Below are 21,492 nucleotides of genomic sequence, written 5' to 3'. Positions count from 1 at the left end.
TTTCATGATAAAAAAAAAAGAAATGAAAGAGAATGTGTCAATAAATATCAAGGAAATATTTTTAAAAATATTTCTTTTTATTATAAAGGTGAATTAAAATACAAAAAAAATAATAATTCGGTAATGATCGTGATTAGTCGATGAATAAATTCAAGTTGAGTCTTTTTTTTTTTGTTATTCAACACGGTTCATGCCGAAAATTTTTATAACAACGTTGACAACTATCTATGTATGATTATTTAAATTAAAAAATATATAATTATTTTATTAAAATGAGTTAAAGTATTTATATGTTGCAGCATGAGCCATCATTTGGTACAGCTATTAAATTAAAACCAACATCAGCGATAATCATCATTGGCTATGTGACAAATAAATGTAAAAGGTAATTAAATTTTAAAATTTAATTTGTTAATTAATATTTATAAAATCTACATATATATATTTAAAAAAAAAAAACAAAAAATATCATGAAGTTGCTTGCATAATTATTGATGTTAAATTGTTTCGAAACAAATGATATTTTTTATAGAAAAAAAAAAAAAAATGATAAACTGTTTGAAAATTAAAATTCAGTTGGCAAAGAGACAGTCATGGAGGTCAAACAGCAATAGAATTATTTTATTTTTTGATTATTTTTTTTTTGTTATTAAAAAATAAAAATAGTTTTTGGATAAATTTGGGATGCGAGTCAACTGGAAATATTGCATTTTATTTAAATCCTCGACTTGATCGTGGATATGTTGTTAGAAATTCATTCATCAAGGGACGTTGGGGTCGTGAAGAAAATTGTTCATCAACTCAATTTAATTTTCAACGGCAAACATACTTTCATATTATAATTTTTTGTGGCCCCAAAGAATTTCAAGTAAGTATTTAAAAATATAATAAATTTAATTATTATACCATAAATATTTTAATTATTAATTTTATGGTTTTTAATTTTTAAAGATTTCAATTGATGGAGAACATTTTTGTTCATTTAATTATCGTATACCCCTGGAATTAATAACACATTTTGATTTTGATGGTGATATTGAAGATGTTCGTTCACGAGTTACAGAACTTTGTATATATCCAGATCCAAAAATCATCAAACATTATAGAAATATTCAATTGACCGATGAAAAACCACTTTTAGATGATTTAAATGTTCCAGCTAATATTAAAATATGTCCAAATTTTATACCAGGTGCAACTATATTTATCAAAGGCAGATTAAAACTTTTACCTAATTTGTAAGTTGATAAAAATTAATTGTTTATTTTAATTACATTTATAATAATTAAAACAATTATATTTTACTTTTAATTTAGGTTTTCTGTTAATCTACAACAAAGCCAACTCATCTATCCACCTCCAGATATAGCGTTGCATTTTAATCCAAGATTTTGTTATGAAAATCGTCCACCATGTGTTGTTATCAATACGTTTATCGATGGATCTTGGGGTCATGAAGAAAGAAATGTTAATAAATTACCCTGGTGTCCTGGACGTGATTTTTTACTAACGTAATAAATTTTTCTATTCATTAAAATAATTTTTATAATGAAAATAAAATTGTATACATATTTTCTTGTGTCAGATTTCGATGTGAAGATGATGGATTTTTGATATGGCTGGATGACAAGTTGATAAGTGAATTTCAACACAGAATGGATCCATCAATTATTGATACACTTCACATAACTGGTGATTATATTATTCACCAAATTTCCATGGCTTTCTATGACTAGAAAATTCAACAATTATCCAAAAAAAAATCATCAAAAAATCAAGACAAAAAAATTTAAGAAACGAAAAAAAAATGTTTTAAATTAGGGTAACTATATGAGTCTCTTCTTGGGTGGATTTGCTTCCTTCAAGTCAAGTTTAATCAAGTTCTGAATCTCCGATAACTTGGAGTAATTTTTTTTTAATGTATATTTTTTTTCTTCCGATATTCGAGAAGAGACTCATAAAGATACTCCAAATTTTTAACTAAGAAAAAACGAAAAAAAAAAAAAAAAACCAAGAACTATATTATTTTTTATTAGAAACAAGAATTTCCAAGTTTTTTTTTTTTTTTTTGTTTGTTTTTTTTTTCTATCTGTATCAAGATTTAATTTCAAGTGTTCATATAATTTTTTTTTTTTTCTTTTTCGATAATAAAATATTTTTTAACAAACTTTTTTGTTTGTGTTAATTTTTTTTTGTTCTATTTTTGTTTCTCGCTTATTTTTTTAGACGAAATTTACAACCAGAACTTGTACCAATATGTCGTAATCAACTGATCTTTCATGACCAACTGATTGTAATATTTATTTATCAATTTATCTAATTTTTTTTCATGACGCTAGCGTCTAAATAAGCATGTTGAAATTAAAAGTACAGGGAACATGGGGGTCTTCTTGGGCCCGGCCCTTAACTCCTATAATCAATTATTATTAAAATAGAGCTAACTTTGTAATTTTTTTTTTATTAAATTGTCTGGGATCTAAGCTAATTAAGGAAAAAAAATGGGAATTTTTAAAATGGTCAAAGAGTAGTAGGGAGTAAATTTTAATTGTTTTTAATTTTTTTAACTTTGATAAAGTTGAGCTATTGTCATAATTTTTTTTTTTAAACTATCTTAAGTCTCAGACAATTTAATAAAAAAAAAATTACGAGGATCGCTCAACTTTATCAAAAATTCAATTAAATCCTCAACAATTTTTTACGATTTCAACATCATAGTCAATAAAATTAAAAACCAGTAATCGTCGTAGAATCGTATAAATCCACCCTCTACCCCACTTTGACCATTTCAAAAATTATAATTTTTTTTTCTTAATTAGCTTAGATCATAGACAATTTAATAAAAAAAAAATTATGTGGATAGCTCAGTTGATATCTATCATAGTTAAAAAAATTATTTAGTCAGCAACGCTATAACTTAGACGCTAGCTTCAGCGTCATTTTTTTTTCCTCTTGTTATTTGATTAATAGTAAAGCGAATCTATCATTAACTTGTTATAAAACACAAGAATAATAAATAACAAAAATATTATAAAAAACAAAAATTAAAAATGATATTCTATCAATGGCTGTCGTTGCTAAAATCCATTCAATTTGTGTGTCATTATTTGTCGATAATATTTTTGTTTCAGTATCAGAATTATCTGACAATATATGAGACAAAAAAATTGAAGAGTCAGTATTATTATCGGATAATTCTTGTTCAATTATTGGTCGATGATTCTGTAAATGACAATAAAATAACTAGAATAAAATTAACAAAAAATAAAAAATAAAATATAACTTCAAATTACTTACAACTTGGATGAGATTTGACAAGCCCAAGTATTTACCAAGCCATCCATTTAATATTCTTTTAATATTTCGAGGAAGTGGCTGACAGTTTGGTTTTCGAGACAAGTTTATTACAGTTGTTGAAATAATTAGAGATATTGAAACTTGATAAAGACAGCCACTGTAAAAACTAACTGCAAAAAATATTACAAAATTACAAAATTTTATTGTTAATATTTATTGTTAATTTATTACCAATGAGTGGTGCCTTGTCAGAAAGTGGTGGTATTTTGTAACAAAAAAAAAGAAGATAAATAATTGTTATCAATGCAGTACAACCACATAGAAAAATTTTTTCTTTGCTTTGAGGTGGTAGCCAGAAATTAATTAGAATCATTATAACAATAACTGAAATCAAAATTTTTAAATATTAATTATATTTTAAATGATTAATTTAATAATTAATTTGTAAATAATTTAGTACCAACTGTTGGAGTGATAAATATTGAAGTATATAATGGAGAATTTCTTTTGATGGAAAATATATAATTAACATGTACATAGGGATCATCTGGACAACAACTGTAAATAGTTTCATTTCGATATTTAGTTATTTCCAGTATTTTCCATTCAGCATTTGGAATAAGATGAATCTGTCAGATAAAATTAATAAATTAAAATATTATATTCTATATTTTAAATGAATTAATAAACCTTATCTTCAGCTGGATCATCAATATCAATTATTGATAAATCAATTTGACTTGCTGGAAATGTCCATGAGCCAAATTTTAATTCACATTTTTGTGTATCAAATGGCCAAAAACGTAGATCAATATTGCAAAGTGCAATAAAACGAGTTGGTGGTACCCACAGTATATTACCTTCAGAATAAATGATACAATTGACATCACCATAATGTTCAATTGCTGATCCAGCAACACTAATTGTAAAAATTAATTTATTAACAGGAAAAATTTAACATGAGCTTTAATTTTAAATTTCATAATTTACAAATAATTAATTGAAATTGATTTTTATTAATTTGAACCTGTTTTGAAGAACAATATCTGGCTGCCAAACTTCATGATTACCCACTATTAATTTTGTAAGACCACCATAATTTGATGCATTCCATTTTAATTTATCATCAGTCCAATCCTTAAAAAAAAAATAATAATATAATCATCAACAAACAACAAAAGATTCAAAATTAAATTTAAAAATATTTTAATTATTTTTACCATTCTAACGATTGATTGAACAGTAATAGCTGAATTAAATTCATCCTGAATAAATTAATTTAAAAAATTGACAATAATAATATAGACATTTGTAATATTTGTAATAAATTTTTTCTTACCAATGAAACATGATAAATTCGTAATCCAAAATTTACTTTTGTTACATTATAATGTTGTGTGGGTCTTGCAAATTTATCATATCTAAATAGTAAATCTCTTTTTAATTTGTCTGACCATGTGGCGTTCCATTTTACTGTTGAAATTATTATTAATATTTTAAAATTATTATTAAATTATAAAAAAAAAAAAGCTATCAATTGAATATTCAAAAATTCATTGAGTATTTATAATGTTGAAAAATAACTTTGATAAATTATGAAAATAAAACGTAAATAGATGTGTAAAGAAAAAAATAGATATTAATCAGGCGAATATTGTCATAGTTAAAATAACATGATAAACCCAGTGTTGAACAGTGCAAAGTGGTTTATTAAGTGGGGTTAATATAGCTGGCATAAATACTCATCAAATATATTATTTTTTTAACTCTAAAAAAATATTCACAGCTAAATTTTAATTTGCTTTTAATTATTTTCTCATAAAACCAACAAAAAATTAATAATAATTTAGCACTAATTTAAATAAACAAATTGATTAATGAATATTTATTTTTATTAAATTAATTTTATTTATTTTTTTTTTCATTTAAATATATTTAAAGCATTTATTTTTATGTTTATTATTTTATTTTTAATACTTACAAAGACCCTCGATACTTTGAATTTCACATAGTAATAGAAAAAAACTTAAATTGAAATAATAAAATACTCGATGACGATACATATTGCGAGCTTAAATTGCAAGTAACACTGTCGAGTACTCACTGTACATAATCTAATACATAATTTTCAAGTTGATTGAAGCGAGTTAAGGCTCAAATAATTCATTCAAATTTGAGATAACAAATGATTATTATTTTTTTAAAAAATATAAATCATTTTATAAAAAATATATATATTTTTTTTGTTCGTTTTAATATTTATTGATGAATTAATTTTTGCAAATATATTTAGGTCATGTATAATTATTTGATTGATTCATTTACAGTATGGTATAAAAGATTTTAACAAAAACAAAAAAAAAAAATCACTTGCTCTGTATTTTTACAGGCTTGCTAAAGTTCAAATAATTAAATTTAAATTTTTAATTAGCATTTATGATAAATTATTATTTCTAATGATACATTTCCAATCTCTGAGTTGTTTTAAATTTAAAATATGATCACAGCCACTTTCTTTTTTTAACGTTTCAAGATCCCAATCTGGATGTTCATCATATAATTTAACAATTTTAACTTTCATTTCATATGAAACATAAACTCTTAATAGTGTATCAATTTTTTGTGGATTTGGTTCAATTTTTAAATCAATATAATTACCAGTTATTTTATATTTTTCTTTAAATGCAAATCTCCATGCATCACTTGCTATGAATTTTAAACTATCAAGTTTTAATACTTCTTTAGCTTCAGATCCCCAATCTTTTATTTGTTGATTTGTTAATTTTTTATTTTGACTCTGATAATCAAGACATTTTTCATAAACCCATTGATTTAATAGTCCAATCATATCACGACGTGTTCCACCTCTGGTTAATTGTTTTTCCCAACGTTTAAGTACTGATTTTTGAATCATATGTTTAAGACCAAAATGTTTACTTAATTTTGTCAATGACCAGGATGGATTTTCTTGTGCCATTAATACTATTTGTCGTTTTTCTTCAAATGGAATATCATTTGTTATTTTTATTTCAGGTGTAACATTTTCAATATTTTTTAATTCTTTTACATTCTTATTATCCTTGTCATCAACATGATCTAGGCAGTTTTTTTCATCCTCTTTTTTATTGTCTTTATTATCTTTGTCATCAACATGATCTAGGCAATTTTTTTGATCGTCTTTTTCATTGTCCTTATCATCCTTATCATCAACATGATCTAGACAATTTTTTTGATCATCTTTTTTATTGTCTTTAGTTTTATTCTTTAGTTTTTTAATTTTATTTTTTACTTTATTTTTTTTTATAATTTTCTTTTTAATTGGATTCGTTTTGGAACTTTTTTTTACATTAGAAAGACGTTTTTTAAGAGCGATTATTCTGCGAGAAATTCTGGTACTTTCGGTGGTATTCTTTAATCTTCTTCGACGACGTTTCTTAGGCTTTTCAACATCTGTAACAAAATTTAAATATTAATTTTTCAAATACCAAATAATAACTAAAAAAGAAACTGTTATTTGACCATCTTTACCCAGTTGTTCTTCTAGTATTACTGAATTTTCAGTATCAATTGTTTCATCTTGTAACAAATCAGTATCAAAGCTTTGAATAAATTCATCATCATTCACGATTGACGTAGAATTATCTATTAAAGCTGATGATAATAATTGTGCTGAATTTGTTTCTACTGTATCATTGTGCATTTCTTCATTATTTTCATCAAAAATTTCATCTTTTATAGCTCCTGGACCATCACAAGTTATAAACAAAGGATCCATTTCATCTGAAATTTTTTTTAAATAAAACAGATTAAAAACAAACACATTAATTACTTGTTAATGTAGATTATAACTTACTTGATTTAAATCTCTTGTTAGGATAAATAGCATCATCTTCTATTCCATTTTTGTTTGATGTAATTTCGTCTGTATGAGAAGTCACTTGGTAAACTTCTTGTTGATGCAAATTAGTATCAAAACGAGGATTATTACAATCATGAAAAGAATCATCATCTATGTCACCATCATTTGGTTCTGTTTTTGGTAAAGCTATGTCAACATCATATTTAATAATGTTGTCCATCACTGTCATCATGGCTTTATACATAATTTGACCATGAGTACATGATAAATCCGAAAATGAATTATTATTTTCACGATTACTCAGATAATAATTAGCATTTTTTAAAAGTTCCCAACAAATATTAAATGAATCAGTAAATAATTCTTTGTCTTTTAATTTTATATTTTTTACTTGATTATTGGTTGTCGTCTCCATGATTAAATAACTTCAATATAATTGTTTACTTTTATTTATTTATAATGACGTAAGTTTAGCTGTCAATATTTTTTTTTTTTTTTGTAGGTTTTGTTGACATTTTTGTTTCAGTTTTTTACAAACGGCGGCGTTATTTGTGATTCGCTTGTTGTATTCACGCCCTAAAGTTTTAATATATATTTTTTTTTTTTCCTGCTAAATAGAAATTCAAATAACTTGAAAATTAAATAGAAAAAAAATTATATTTTATTCGTGTTAGATATATAATTTAAAGATTTAATTAATTTGTAATTTTCGTGATTATATTGAGGTCATAAATTGTGTTGTCAATCAATTTGAAGACAACATCCGACATGTCTTGATTGACTGAAGGAAAAAAAAAAAACAAAAATTACAAATTTTAATTGCGGAAATTAGTGGAAATTAGTGGATATCGAGCAAAAATAATTATAATCAATAACCTGTCAATTAATTTTCGAATAAATTTTTTAATTATTTTATTTGTAAAAAATACATACGATGAATAAACACGATGATACGAACGAAAATTCTCCCCAAACTTCTGGAGATTCAGAGAGTGTATAATAATAATTATTATATTTTTAATTTTTGATAATGTATATATATATTTATATAAATAATAATATATATATATTTTTTTTTTAATTTTTGATAATGTTATATCGTTATTGAGATGCTTATATTATTTATTTTTTTATACCTAGGATTTTGATTCACAACGAGGATCAACAATTATAAAATCACGAAGACCTAGTTTTTTAACTGATCGACGTATATCTGAAGATGAAGCATTGAGAAGAGATGAATGGCTTCAAAGAGCACGTTTAAGTTTTAATAATCGTCTTAGTGCTAAAATATTGCACAAAGTACAATTTTCAAATGATTTTAATGGTCTTTATTGTGCTAAATTTTCACCATCTGGTGATGTTATTGCAACGACATTTGGAACTGGTGGAATTCAAGTAAATTTTTTTATTATTAATAATCATGCACTTGTTTTATATTTTACTTGACTATGATCAAGATCTTTTTGGATTATTAATTGGTAGACTCATATGTAATTTGAAGGTCACGAGAATGACCTGAAAGTTTATATAGTTCTTTAAATCGAAAACACCATTTATCACTTGCTGAAAATCTTAAATGTCCAAACATCAATGATTTTTTTGCTTCAACTCCCCAATTTTTTATATCCTGATTTGTAATTTTTTCTCCATTATTTTTATGTTCAATACATTTTTCATAAACCCATTGATTTATTAACTTCATCATTTCAGGGCATTTTATTCCATCATTATATTGTTTTTCACAATCTTTCGATTGAGAATTTTTTAATTTCTTCATTTGATTTTTTTGTGGCATTTCAACTGTTGGTATTTCATTGGTAATATTTTGGCTTTGATCTAATTTTTCTGGTAAATTTCCATCATCGACATGACCATTTGTCTTATTTTTTTCGTTATTTTTGCTCATCCTTGATTTGTTATCGAAATATTTTATCTGAGTAAGTAATCCAGTAGAAATTCTGGTGACTCTTTTGCTATCAGTCATTTCAATGCTTTTATTTGAACTAGTCTCATCTTCTTCATTAGATTCATCAACATCACAATCATCTGTAAAAAATAAAAATACCAGTTAATTATTAAAATCAAAAATACAAAAAAAACAAAGATTATTGTAATTTTTATTACCATTTGTTAATGTCTCATTCGATTGTATTGTTATTTTTTTAGGATTGATTATATTATTAGTATGTCTTGGCTTGATTTTGCATGTCTCAATTTCATCTTCATCTTGACTAGATTCACCAGTCTCTAATTTGATGCAATTATTATTTTGAGCTGCAACTGACTGCATCAATTCAATTGGTATTTTAACATTCCATTTTTTTTCACTAGCTTCATATTTTGCTTTTTTTAAAGCATCATAAAACTTTTTTCTATCTGAAAAAATATTTAACAAAATAAATAAACCTGTATATAAATAAAAATTAAAAAAAAAAACAGTCATATTGACAATATGAATATTAATAAAAATATTCAACATAACTTACCAATAATTTTGTTTTTATCAACAGTTTTTCCATCTGAAAATAATTAAATAAAAATAAATACAAATTACTAAATTTAAATTTAAAAATTACTTGTAAATATGACATTAATTTTATACTTGATTTAAATTTATCCTCAAGATGAATACCATCAAATATTATACCATTGTTTTTTGATAATATATTTTCTTGATTTTTTTTTGAATGACAAGCCACCTTGTTGTTGATTTGTTTTTGATCCCAATTAATATTGAAATTCAAAAAACGATTATTATCTTTATGATTCTTATCACTAGCTACTTTTTTTTTAGCCAGTACTTGTTCATTTGTTTTAATTTTCTCCTGATTTTTATTGACATTATTCAAAGTATTTTCATCTGTAAATAAATTAATAAATTAGTTAATATTAAATACTAAATTTAAATTAAAAAGTTACTTGTAAATATGGCTATGGTATACTTGGTTTAAATTTCTTCTTGGGCTGAATAAAATCAACTGTTGTATCATTGTGTTTTGATGTAATATCATCTTGATTTTTGTTTGAATGACAAGCCACATTGTTGACTGGTTCTTGATCACAATTAGCATCAACTTCAAGATCATTTTTTTTATCATTATATGTTTTTGTTTTAGCTGGTGCTTGTTCTAATTGAACGTTTGATATTTCAATTTTATCTTGTTGAACATTAGATGCTGTGATGCTATTCAAAGCTTGCATCATGGCTTTGTACATCTTGTGTCCATGAACAATTGATAAATCAGAATATGAATTATTTTCACGCTCATTTAGATAACAATCTTCTTCAATCAAAAGTTTTTTACATATATTAAATGAATCAGTAAATAATTCTTTATTTTTCAGTTTTATTTTTTCAGCTTGATTTGTTGATGATGATGATGCCATTGTTTTAATACTTGATAAATCCACTCTTTTAATTACACTTGTTTATGTCTTTTTTATTTTTTTACACATGCACTTGTATTAAATTTTAATGTTAATAAATTTACTTGGTGGTCTTGATGGTTCACAATGGTTCAGCAGCAGTCAACAGAAGAACGTTCTTCTTTTATTTTTTCGTTTTGTAGGTTTTGTTTACGTTTTTTTTTTTTTATTGTTACCGATTGTCCTCACCATGTAGTGGCGCTATTTGTAACGGAAAATATTTTTTGTTTACATTGTTGTTATTATTATGAATTTGAAAAAGAAATATTTGGTGGATAAGAGTTATGTCGTTATATTTTTTGTCAATTTAAAGATTAGAAATGGAGAAACTGGAGCATTAAAAGCAACATTAAAAGGTGCTCTACCAACATCATTGCCAATGATGTGTTGTCGTTTTAATCCAATTCATGAAAATATTTTCTATGCATCTGGTGCATGTGGAAATATATTTTTATGTACTACAGATACACTTGAATTTTCAAGATTTATTGAAGGTAAAAATAAATTGTATAATAAATTTCTAAACAACTAATAAAATATAATTTTTTTTTTTTCTAGAGCCTGATAATGAAATTAATACAATTGACATTAATATTGATGGACAAAAAATAGCAAGTGGTGGCAAAGATGCAGCATTAAGAATTTATGACAGTCTAACAGGAAAATTAATAACTATTTATCAAAAAAAAAAACATGAAATAAGTGCTGAAAAAGTTGAAAATTATCATAGAATGCGTATATTTTCTGTTAAATTTCATCAAACATATCCAGACTTGATAATAAGTGGTGGATGGGACGACACAGTTAGGGTAATAAAATTAAACATAAATACAAATGTCAATTTAATAAACTAATAAATTATTACAGATTTGGGACATGAGAGTTGGCACTGGTTCCATCAAAGTGATAAAAGGTCCTCATATTTGTGGCGATGCAATAGATGTCAGGGTAATATTCAACTTTTTTTAAAAATAAATAATACAAACATAACTCAATTAAAATCAATTGATTAAGTTGCCAATTATTTGTTGGAGTAATTGTTTAAAAAGAAAAAAAAAAAGATTCTTGGCACTCAAAAATTTTTGATGTATGTATTAGAACATGTTTTAAAATTAAATACTGAACTCACTCAGCCATCATCAGTTATTAATAAAAATAAACTTAAAAGCATCATGATTATTCATGTCGTTCTCATTGATTGTTATTTGACATAAATTATTATATAATATATTTATATTTTTATAATTTAGGAATCAAAAATTTTAACTGCATCATGGCATGTACGTAAAAGTTTACAGCTTTGGGATTTAACCAGTGGTCAAATTATTGATACAATTGAGCCTGAAAATCGTCCAACAACATTGGAAGGAGAATTTTTTTATGCTGCACAATATTTTGATGGTGATCCATATGGTGAACATATTATTGCTGGTGGATCTGGTACTGGTGCTGTTGAAGTTATAAACATTACCACAAAACGAGTAATTAATAAAATTAAAATACATTGTTTCTTTAAAGAAAAAAATAATACAGAAAAATATTTCTATCATCTAGGTAGTTGGAAGTTTTGAAGTTAAAAAAGCAGTCTTGACTCTTGATAGTAATCGTACGTCAATTGTTTTTGGTGGAATGGAGTCAATCATTCATCTGGCAGATTTTAGTTAAAGAAATAAAATACTCATTAACAAAAAAAAAAAGAAAGAACCAATTACCTCTTGTTGTTCTTTTAGTTTTTTTTTTTGTACAAGTAAATTAATTGTTGGGTGGTTAGTGAGAGTAACTTGGTGGATGTCTTGGTAAGTTTAAAGTGATGCCAAAGTTAAATATAAAACACGGCGTCTAAACGTACCACAACGTTTTTACGTTAGAGCGCCAATCCTGGACCAATGGATCCAGGGACCAGTCTGTTCGTGCATCTCGGCGTGGACCGGCATTTTTATAATCGTTTTAAACACTAACACGATCATCATATAAATACATAAATTTACAATCGATATTATTATTATTTTACAAATTATTTTTTTGTGTTTTTTTTTCTTTTTTTTCTCTTGAAGTAATAATATTTCTATTGTTTGGATTAAAGTGCATTTTAATTTGTGACATAGTGGATTAAAACGAACGAAAAAAAAAAAAGAAAAATATCATTGAGTTAAAGACAAGTGAGGAGGCTTCAAAGAAGGTAAAATTAATTAATTTAATGTAAAATTTTTAATGTTAAAAGTTCGTCGACCGCAATTGCAATATTCTCGAAATGTCACTGAAAGATTTTTTAAAATTTTGGCACGAATATCTAACAAGTTAAAAACGTGCTAAGTGACGTAACAATCATGACAGATAATATATATTATTATGAAATTTATAAAAAATAAAAAAAATAACTTTTTATATCTATTTCTTTTTTTTTTTCTTTATTTTTCTATCAAGATATATTTATCACGGAAATTTCGTTGAAGACACACACGCAAAAATTTCAAACTATTTCCGTTCGATTCGCTGGCAATTTTATTTTTGGAATTGCCAAGAGTCCAACAGGATTATTTGAGTTTAAATCGTACCATTAGTTCGATTTGTGATTACTTATGTCTTCAAGTGGCTAATAAATATTAAAATATTAAAATAATAATAATACTTGACTAGTCTTCAAACAAATTTAAAAATTAAATAATTTATTTGCATAAATATTTTTAATAATTAGTATCAATAATAAATTGAGATAGTTTAAAAGTTTAAAAAACAAAAAAATTAATATATTGTAAATTGTGTCATTGTAAATTTAAAATATTTTAACGTAAAAAAGAGTCATGGGTGAATATTTTTCTGTCGGTTGGCGGTCTTGCTTGTGTCAAAATAGAAATAGTTCTAAATTTATACGGCCTACACTCCGGGTATCCACCATCCGTTCATCAGAAAAAATAAAAATATAAAAATCACTTTTTTTTTCCCTCTATTAAAAATTATTAAACATCAATTTTCATTATTATTTTTAATTTTTTTTTTTGATCTTTTAAAAATCATTATGGTATAATAATATTTATTAAAACTTATTGAATTTTTGTTTATTCTATTTTTTATTATTTTATTATATAGCTGACAGGAGGGATTGAAAAAAAAACATAATTTTTTATTTTTAGTTACTAGAGTTCAAGTGTCGAGACCTCTGACAGCTGTCTATGTATACAAAAAGTCGCTTAAAATTTTTTTATAAAAATAATTAAAAACCCATATGTCATTAAAATAAATAGAATAATAATTTAAAATATAATTTATCTCTGCAATAAATATATTCATTTAATGTGTACAGTTGATATGAAAAATTTCATGTTCACAAACAAGATGACACACTAATAAATATTCAATAAATATTTCAGTACGAATAATCTTGTAAATTGATTGAGATCCTATTTCGAGAATGATTTGGCTTAAAGCCACTTGCAAATTTCACTCATTCGCAATGATTATCCTACATGAGAGTAAATTTGTGAAAAAAAAAAAAAATAGAAATGTCATCAATAGATTTAAATTTCATTAAAAAAAAATAAACAAAATACCACATAAATGCAATAATTCTATTTAATTTCAGCTATGCAGTTATAAAATAAAATTGAAAATAAATTGAAAATAAAAAACCAAAAATTAAACGAGGAAGTGAAAAATGTCACAGCAACCATCACGACCTCCTGGTGGTGGTTATGGACCACAAGGTTGGTCACCACATCCAACTTCACCAAGTCCATTTCGTCCAGCTTCACCATTTAATCAATCACAAAATCCTCATCAATCACAAGGACGTTCAAGAGGTACAACAACACCAGTACATCATCCAATATCACCATTAACATATACACATCCACATCAAGTTATACATCCAATGAGTCCAGTACCAATTGGTATGCCAATATCACCTGGTATGTCACCAGTATTTGGATGTCCACCACCTGGTTTTATTCAGTGTCCAAGACCAAGATGGCCATCACCAATAACTCCAAGTAACATTACACCAAGACCCTACATACCTCAGGTAATGTTTCCTTTTTTTTTTTTCTTATCAATCTTTTAATAATTATTTAAAATGTATCACTTAATTTGATAAAAATAATTATACAGAGTCCAATGGAATTTAATCAGCAAAATATTGAAAGACCAGATCGTCATATTTCACCAGTACCATGTGCACCACCAGAATATTTAATAGCACCATATAGACCAGGTGATTATGAATACATTGGTGTACCACTGGAACCACCAATTGAAGATGAAGACAGTGGACCATCAACACGTGAGATCATTGCCAGTCAAAGTCAAGACTACGTTGATGAAAAATTGGCCGAGTATCAAGCTACAATTGCACATCTTCAAGGTCAGTTAACAACAACTCTTTTTTATTTTTTTATTCAATTATTAATAATTTACAAGTGGCTTTTATTATTTAATAATTATCTAACAAGTTTTGCTGAGTTGAATTTCTATAGTAAAATGACCTTGATGTATACTTGTTTATTTTAAAATAAAAAATTACTTACTTTGGGGTCAGTTGATATAATAACACCAATATCAATGTAATACTGAAATCATAATTATATTTAAAAAAAAACTGATAAAAAAAAAAGAAGAATTATTATTTTTTTTTAGCAAACAAATTTAATTTTACTATGGTGGGAATAAATAATAGAGTAGACGTGTGGTCATTCGACAGACTTATTTATAAATAGAAATGACAAGCACCTGCCACTGCCATTCATATATTTACATTGTTCTATTTCCTTGTGATTATTATTTTCACTTTTATCCTTCGATTATACAACACATAGTTTTTTTATTTTTATATTTATTTTTAAATCTCCATATTTGTAAATTTTTTATTTAACAATTTTTATAAATTAAATTCAATTTATTGTTGATGAATTTTATTATTTGATTTTCTTGAATATTTATTTAATGTTAAATTTTTGTTAATGCATGAGCTCAGTCAACAGGTCACAAAATACAAGCAAACAAACTCAACGACGTGCTAATATATATTGTAATATATTTTAAACACAATAATTTTCGAAATTTAAGTACATGTGTTTATTTATTTATTATTTATTTATTTCACGGTTAATTCAAGGAGACATGCTTAAATTTATTTATGACATTACGAGACTATTTATCATATAAGTTTTTTTTTATGTGGGCTAAAATGTTGACTTGATTTTATGCCTCAACGTCGAATCTTGAATAAGATTAAAGCCCATAAATGCAATCGCATTTCATTCGTCACGATAAAACTAATTTGACATTGTAACAATGTTTAAATTATAAAAAAAAAACGCAATTTGTTTTTGTTATTGTTTTTCAAGATAAAGTAAAAATAAATATAAATCAAAACATCTTGATTTTTGATAGATAAATGGTAGAGCTTTTTTAGATTTTTTTTTATTTTTAAAATCTAGTTGACCAGTATTTTTCTATGTCAGTATTACAATGACGTAAATACATAAATGATACTGTGAAATACAAGTAAAATAAATTAGGGAAACATTACATAATCATGTCAACCCAAATAAATCTAGAAACATAAATTTATATAATTTTGATAAATAAAATGTTTTAAAAAAAACAAATTCTAAATGAATTAAATTTTGAGTAATAAAATTATTTATTTATCAAGATTATTAGTTAATTAAAAATAATAATCATTAAAAGACGAAAAAAAATGTTAATTATATTATTAAAAAAGAAATATAATTAAGAAATTCGAAAAAAATGATAATTATCATTTTAAAAATGTAAAAGAAATTGATTTTTTATCATTTTTTTTTTTTTTTATGATTAGAAGATTAGAAGATAAAGAGGGGGATATTTAGGTTGCATATGATCATTTTTATAACTTTGTATTTGCATATACACAATACATGAGTTTTATGAATTAGTTAGTCTAGTAATTCTTGCATAATCTTTGGCACAATGTGCATACTGTTAGAAATAATTTGGAAATAAATTTGTGGGTCAATATACTTTCTGTATTTTTTAATAGACAAAATACTATAATTATTTAAAGTTGAATAAACCAATATCATTCATGTTTATTTAAAATTTAAAATACAAAAAATTGTTAAAAACAAAAAGATCTATATATAAATGTAATTCAACTATGTTAATAATAGAAAAATATATTTTTCATTCACTAGTCATTAGTCATTAGTAAATATGCAAGGAAAAAAAAAATTAATAATTATCTTGAATGTTTTTTTTTTTCCTTGTTATGTTTTTAAAAGAGACATGATTCGAGATACTGGTTTTGATATAACCAGTAAGAGTCAATTGACAATATGATTAGATAAAAAAATTAAGATATTTATACATTGCAATACACATGAACATAAAATAAATAAATAACAAATATAAAATAGATAAAAAAATTGAAAAAACAAATTACTATTTATAAAAATAAAAATAAAAAAACAATTTTATATTTCCAAGATTATTTATTATTCTTTTAAATTATTTGCGTGATTGTTACTAATCAATGGAATTTACATCTAAATGATTGTTGATTACTTGAAAAATTATTTAAAAAAAAAAAACTACGACAGTTTTTTTTTTTTAATAATAAAATAAATAAAAAAAAAATAAAATAAATATTTGTTTATTTATCATTGGAATTTGCCCTTTGATAAAATATTTTTAATTGAAAAAAAAAGGAGTAAAAAATTAATGAACTAGTCAAGATGATGTGTGGTATATTGTGGTACATTGAAGACGATGAAATGCCTGATCCTGATTCAAGGATACTGTGTCTATTGAGTGGGTGATATCCTGAGGCATAATATACAAACAACTTGGTATAGTTAACAACTGTCGACTGGTATCGCTTCTCATACATTTACAATTTTATACAACACACATGAATAAAAAATACTTGAGTTTATGTTTCATGCTGTTAAGCAGTATCGAACCGGTGCCCGAACAGGCTGCACGTTTTATTTAATAATCATATACATTCCAATAAATATTTAAATACATTTTTACATTCCACAAATGTGTTAATTATAAAATTTAACTTAAAATAATACCCACAACAATTTCCTTATATTTTTTAAATATAAAAAAAAAGTCTCAGTATTTTTTTTCTATCAGTAGAAAAATTACTATCAATTTTCTAACACAAGATTCGAAAAAAAAAACATTGACAATTAAAATAAACAAATTAATGATTTTATGTTATAAAAATAAATATGTTGATAAAGATTAATTTGATTAATCGAAAAATATAAAATTTTGTACTATTTTATATACGACAATTGATAATAAATTTTTGATAAATTTTCTAATTAAAATTCAGTGTAGTGTGACAGTGATAGTGGCTGTGTTTAAATAATATTATTATAAATATTAAGTGTTGTTAAAATTTTTTAAAAATAGTTATTGTTATTTTGTTGAAAAAAGAAATTTAAAAAAAAATATATTTGAATCAGCTGTGGACGTCAAGGGCAACGCCGCTTAAGCCGGTTTTATTTTGCACTATAATAAAACGTGCCTTTTTTTTTACATTAAAAATATTATCAATTAATTATTATAAAAAAAAAAATACGACACTAATTATTATACAACACATTAAAATTATATAATGAAGAATTTGATTTATATTTTCATTTGTTGACAATATGGTTGATGGGGACAACAGTAATTTTTTAACCCATTATTAGGTTGAAAAAAAAAAAAAAAAATAGTATAATAATGTCACGTGAGACCGCACCCATGAAGGGTGCAAGTCCTGTTAATTCACCGGCAGGTGGTGACAGTCCAAAACCATCAAGTGCCAATATTAATAATGTTAAAAATGTTAATAAAAAAAGTCTTCGTGAAAGAGTAAATTTTTTTGAACGTATATCAAAAAATAATGGATCAAGTACAGAGGATCTTGTTGATCAAACAGATTCAACATTTTTTCATAAAAAATCATTATCACATGCTAGTGATAGTTCATTTGAAGAATCATATGAACGTTTAATTGATGAGGGTGAATTAAATGGTTCAAAAATTGTTAAATATGAAAAAATAACATTAAAAAAAAGTACGAAAGAAATAACATCATCGAAAATAAGTAAAACACCAAGTAATGAAATTTATATTGATGATTCAAATTATCAAAGTCATGCTTTACATTGTAGTAAATCAAGTTCAATTGGATCATTTAATAAATTTTCATCAGATGAAAGTATATGTAAAAAAGATTTAACGAGTAATACATCTGATGATAGAGGATCAACTTCATCAGAATGGTATAATGATTATCGTAATCAAAATATTCAATATATATCGCCGAAAAAAAATGATTATTTCAGAAGTAAAAGTCAATATGATGCACATATTGCTGAGGTTAAAGGTACATATTTAATAATTTAAATTTTCATTAGTAAATATTTTAAATAATATCGTAAATTTATTTAAACAAAAAAAATTATTTAATTTACAAAATAATTTAAATTTCGAAGCTGAACAATAATATTAAATTCAAATTATTTTTAAATGTAATAATTACAAAAAAAATAATTTATAATTTAAAATAATTATAAACAAATTTATAGAAATTTTTTAAATATTAAAAAAATTATTAATTTAAAAAAAAATAGTAATTTTAATTTGAAAATAAAATAATTTTGTTTGCATGATTTGTTAATGATAAGTGTCTTGACGTTCTCACGTGTTAATACACATGCAAAATATATTTTCTAGTGTTGAAATTTACACATTATTCAATTATCATCAAAAATAATTACAAAACAATTACAAATTTTTTGATTGATGCTGCTAAGTATCCAATGATTACAAAAAAAAAACAAAACATTTATAAATAATTATTTTTTCCATCTAATTTAATAAACTTTAAATTAATCAAATAATTAAAAAAAAAAAAAAACAATATATTAAAATAAAAATAAATTAATTCACATTTTCAATTGTTAATTATAATATTTTTTTTTCATTCTCTTTGTAACATAGCGATGGTTAAAGAAGGTGAAAATAATTTAGTTGACTTGTGTTAATATACACAGTGTTTAAAATGGATCGATCAAAAAAAGAGAACTAACGAAACTGAGGGAATCAACCCTTACTTAAAACACATTTTGTTAATCTATATATATTGTAATGTTATTCAAGCAAGTTGTAAAATTTAAACGCGTGCTTGAAAGTTGCGTTCGTGTGTATTTGCACTTAACCATTTGGCTTCTGACATTACTATGAAAAAAAAAAAAAGTAAAATAAAAGAAAAAAAAAGTTATTTATTTTATTTTTTTTTTACATAAATAAATATAGAAATAGAATTAAATTTTTTTTCTGATTATTGATGTATTTGAATTAATTTAATAAATTGCGTAATTATTTTTATATATGTCAGGGTCGTGCAATAATCTCAATCGTTCTGGATGACGTTACTTTATACTGTAACATGTATCGGCTTGTAATCGATATGTATTACTTGAATTTGTTTTTTTTTTTTTTTAGCTTAGTTTATTGACAAGACAAATATATAGGAAATATGTGTATTGAAATTCAAGATTTCTTATGGATATTGATTTTGTTTTTATTGTTTCTAATTTCATAATTCATTATAACAATAATACGTAATTATTTTTATATTTTTTTTTACTATAAAAATTTTTAATTGATATTTTAAATATTTTTTCATGAGATAAAAATAATTTTAATTTAATATAATTGTTTTTTTTTATTGCAATATTAAATTTTAACAATGATAATAAAAATTTTAATTGCATTTAGGCTGTTTTTTTTTGTTAACACATGCTTGTATAATTTAAAAATATTTATTAGTTAGTAAAATAATTTAAAAAAAATATTTATTTAAATATAAATTTGAATTTTTTTGTTTCATTTATTAACCTGGGGTTTTTTGGAGTGATTAGTAATAATATTATGCACCCAGGTATATTAATTCAGATTTTATAAAACAATTTTCATGTAAATTAAAATATTTTTTTTAATAATCTGAATGATTGAATGATTGTTGATTAGATTACACACCGAAATATACCTTGAATTGATAATAAATTCTTCGACGTTGATAAATAAAAAGTGATTAATAATAATTCAAGGTAAAAAAACAATATTAAATGACCTTTACTCAGTTATAAAAACAACCATCGTCCAAATAGTAATAATAATTTTTAATACACAAAAAAAAAAAAACAAAATTTCGAAATGATCAATCAATTTTTTCATTCATAAATTTATATTTTAATTCAATTTTATTAATTGATAATTAAAGTGATCTAAACAAACATATTATTTTTATAAATAAATTTAAATTAAATTCAATAAAAAATAGTTAAATTATGTATAAATTTTTTTCCTCAATTTTTATTTATTACAGTTATTAAATGTAATAAAAAAAAATAATATTAAAATGGCAAAAAGAATGAAGTCACTGAGTTAAATTCTCACGTCACTCATGCAATTTTATTTACAAAAAAAAATATAATAAATATTCAGAATAAATTTTGTTGCATAAATGATTAAAAATGTCGCGGCTGGTTTTCGACAATTCTGACTTCATCGTTTCGAATTTTCGATATAGAAAAAGTGAAAAAAAAAAAATAAAAAAATAAATAAATGTTTAAGAAGAAGTAGAAGAACTTGTCCCACATTTAACTGTCTTCCTTCTCCTACTTTGAATTCACCAGACACAGTCTTTCTCATATTTTTTTTTCTAATTTATTTTATTACTTTTTTTTTTATACCGTTTATTTTCAAATCCCTCAGATCGTTCACGACGAACGCATAAAAGAAAAAAAACCTCAGGCTGCATTTCACTTTCATTTTAACCTTTACTATATTTTTATGTCTTTTTTTATATTTATTTTTTATTTATACTAAATGACGAAGTATCTAAAAATATATTTCATAAA

At 23.9% G+C, this 21,492-nt stretch overlaps 6 protein-coding genes across 6 annotated transcripts in view; 4 read left to right on the top strand and 2 right to left on the bottom strand.

Moving 5' to 3' along the window:
• Positions 1 to 185: 185 nt before the first annotated feature.
• Positions 186 to 2,411, top strand: LOC122860343 (32 kDa beta-galactoside-binding lectin lec-3-like). Its single transcript, XM_044164128.1, has 6 exons — positions 186 to 229; positions 300 to 385; positions 667 to 868; positions 952 to 1,238; positions 1,317 to 1,511; positions 1,586 to 2,411. The coding sequence occupies exons 1-6, from the start codon at positions 191 to 193 to the stop codon at positions 1,734 to 1,736; spliced, it is 960 nt and encodes a 319-aa protein (XP_044020063.1). The 5' UTR covers positions 186 to 190; the 3' UTR covers positions 1,737 to 2,411.
• Positions 2,412 to 2,715: 304 nt separating this feature from the next.
• Positions 2,716 to 5,498, bottom strand: LOC122860341 (neuronal acetylcholine receptor subunit alpha-5-like). Its single transcript, XM_044164126.1, has 9 exons — positions 5,276 to 5,498; positions 4,634 to 4,767; positions 4,515 to 4,559; positions 4,322 to 4,431; positions 3,985 to 4,213; positions 3,755 to 3,923; positions 3,526 to 3,678; positions 3,295 to 3,464; positions 2,716 to 3,219 (listed from the first exon to the last, which is right to left on the bottom strand). The coding sequence occupies exons 1-9, from the start codon at positions 5,355 to 5,357 to the stop codon at positions 2,992 to 2,994; spliced, it is 1,320 nt and encodes a 439-aa protein (XP_044020061.1). The 5' UTR covers positions 5,358 to 5,498; the 3' UTR covers positions 2,716 to 2,991.
• A 36-nt stretch (positions 5,499 to 5,534) lies between these two features.
• Positions 5,535 to 7,761, bottom strand: LOC122860340 (kinesin-related protein 4-like). The gene is made up of 3 exons (XM_044164124.1): positions 7,148 to 7,761; positions 6,823 to 7,074; positions 5,535 to 6,744 (listed from the first exon to the last, which is right to left on the bottom strand). The coding sequence occupies exons 1-3, from the start codon at positions 7,566 to 7,568 to the stop codon at positions 5,729 to 5,731; spliced, it is 1,689 nt and encodes a 562-aa protein (XP_044020059.1). The 5' UTR covers positions 7,569 to 7,761; the 3' UTR covers positions 5,535 to 5,728.
• LOC122860342 (WD repeat-containing protein 38-like) lies at positions 7,707 to 12,741 on the top strand. The gene is made up of 7 exons (XM_044164127.1): positions 7,707 to 8,147; positions 8,294 to 8,551; positions 10,896 to 11,076; positions 11,141 to 11,391; positions 11,450 to 11,530; positions 11,833 to 12,063; positions 12,137 to 12,741. The coding sequence occupies exons 1-7, from the start codon at positions 8,088 to 8,090 to the stop codon at positions 12,245 to 12,247; spliced, it is 1,173 nt and encodes a 390-aa protein (XP_044020062.1). The 5' UTR covers positions 7,707 to 8,087; the 3' UTR covers positions 12,248 to 12,741.
• Positions 12,742 to 14,162: 1,421 nt separating this feature from the next.
• On the top strand, positions 14,163 to 16,405 carry LOC122847563 (leucine-rich repeat extensin-like protein 5). The gene is made up of 3 exons (XM_044145346.1): positions 14,163 to 14,600; positions 14,687 to 14,939; positions 16,398 to 16,405. Exons 1-3 carry the CDS (start codon positions 14,235 to 14,237, stop codon positions 16,403 to 16,405), a joined length of 627 nt encoding a protein of 208 aa, XP_044001281.1. The 5' UTR covers positions 14,163 to 14,234.
• Positions 16,406 to 18,301: 1,896 nt separating this feature from the next.
• The window catches only part of LOC122860336 (nesprin-1), a 67,202-nt gene continuing 64,011 nt past the window's right edge, over positions 18,302 to 21,492 (top strand). Inside the window, exon 1 of the mRNA XM_044164121.1 lies at positions 18,302 to 18,950. Within this exon, the coding sequence (XP_044020056.1) occupies positions 18,302 to 18,950 (649 nt within the window). The remainder of the gene's footprint in view (positions 18,951 to 21,492) is intronic.

The sequence above is a fragment of the Aphidius gifuensis genome, linkage group LG1, assembly GCF_014905175.1.
Source record: "Aphidius gifuensis isolate YNYX2018 linkage group LG1, ASM1490517v1, whole genome shotgun sequence".
NCBI classification, from domain to species: domain Eukaryota; kingdom Metazoa; phylum Arthropoda; class Insecta; order Hymenoptera; family Braconidae; genus Aphidius; species Aphidius gifuensis.
Note: the sequence above shows the minus strand (reverse complement) of the source record. Positions and strands in the feature narration are given on the sequence as shown.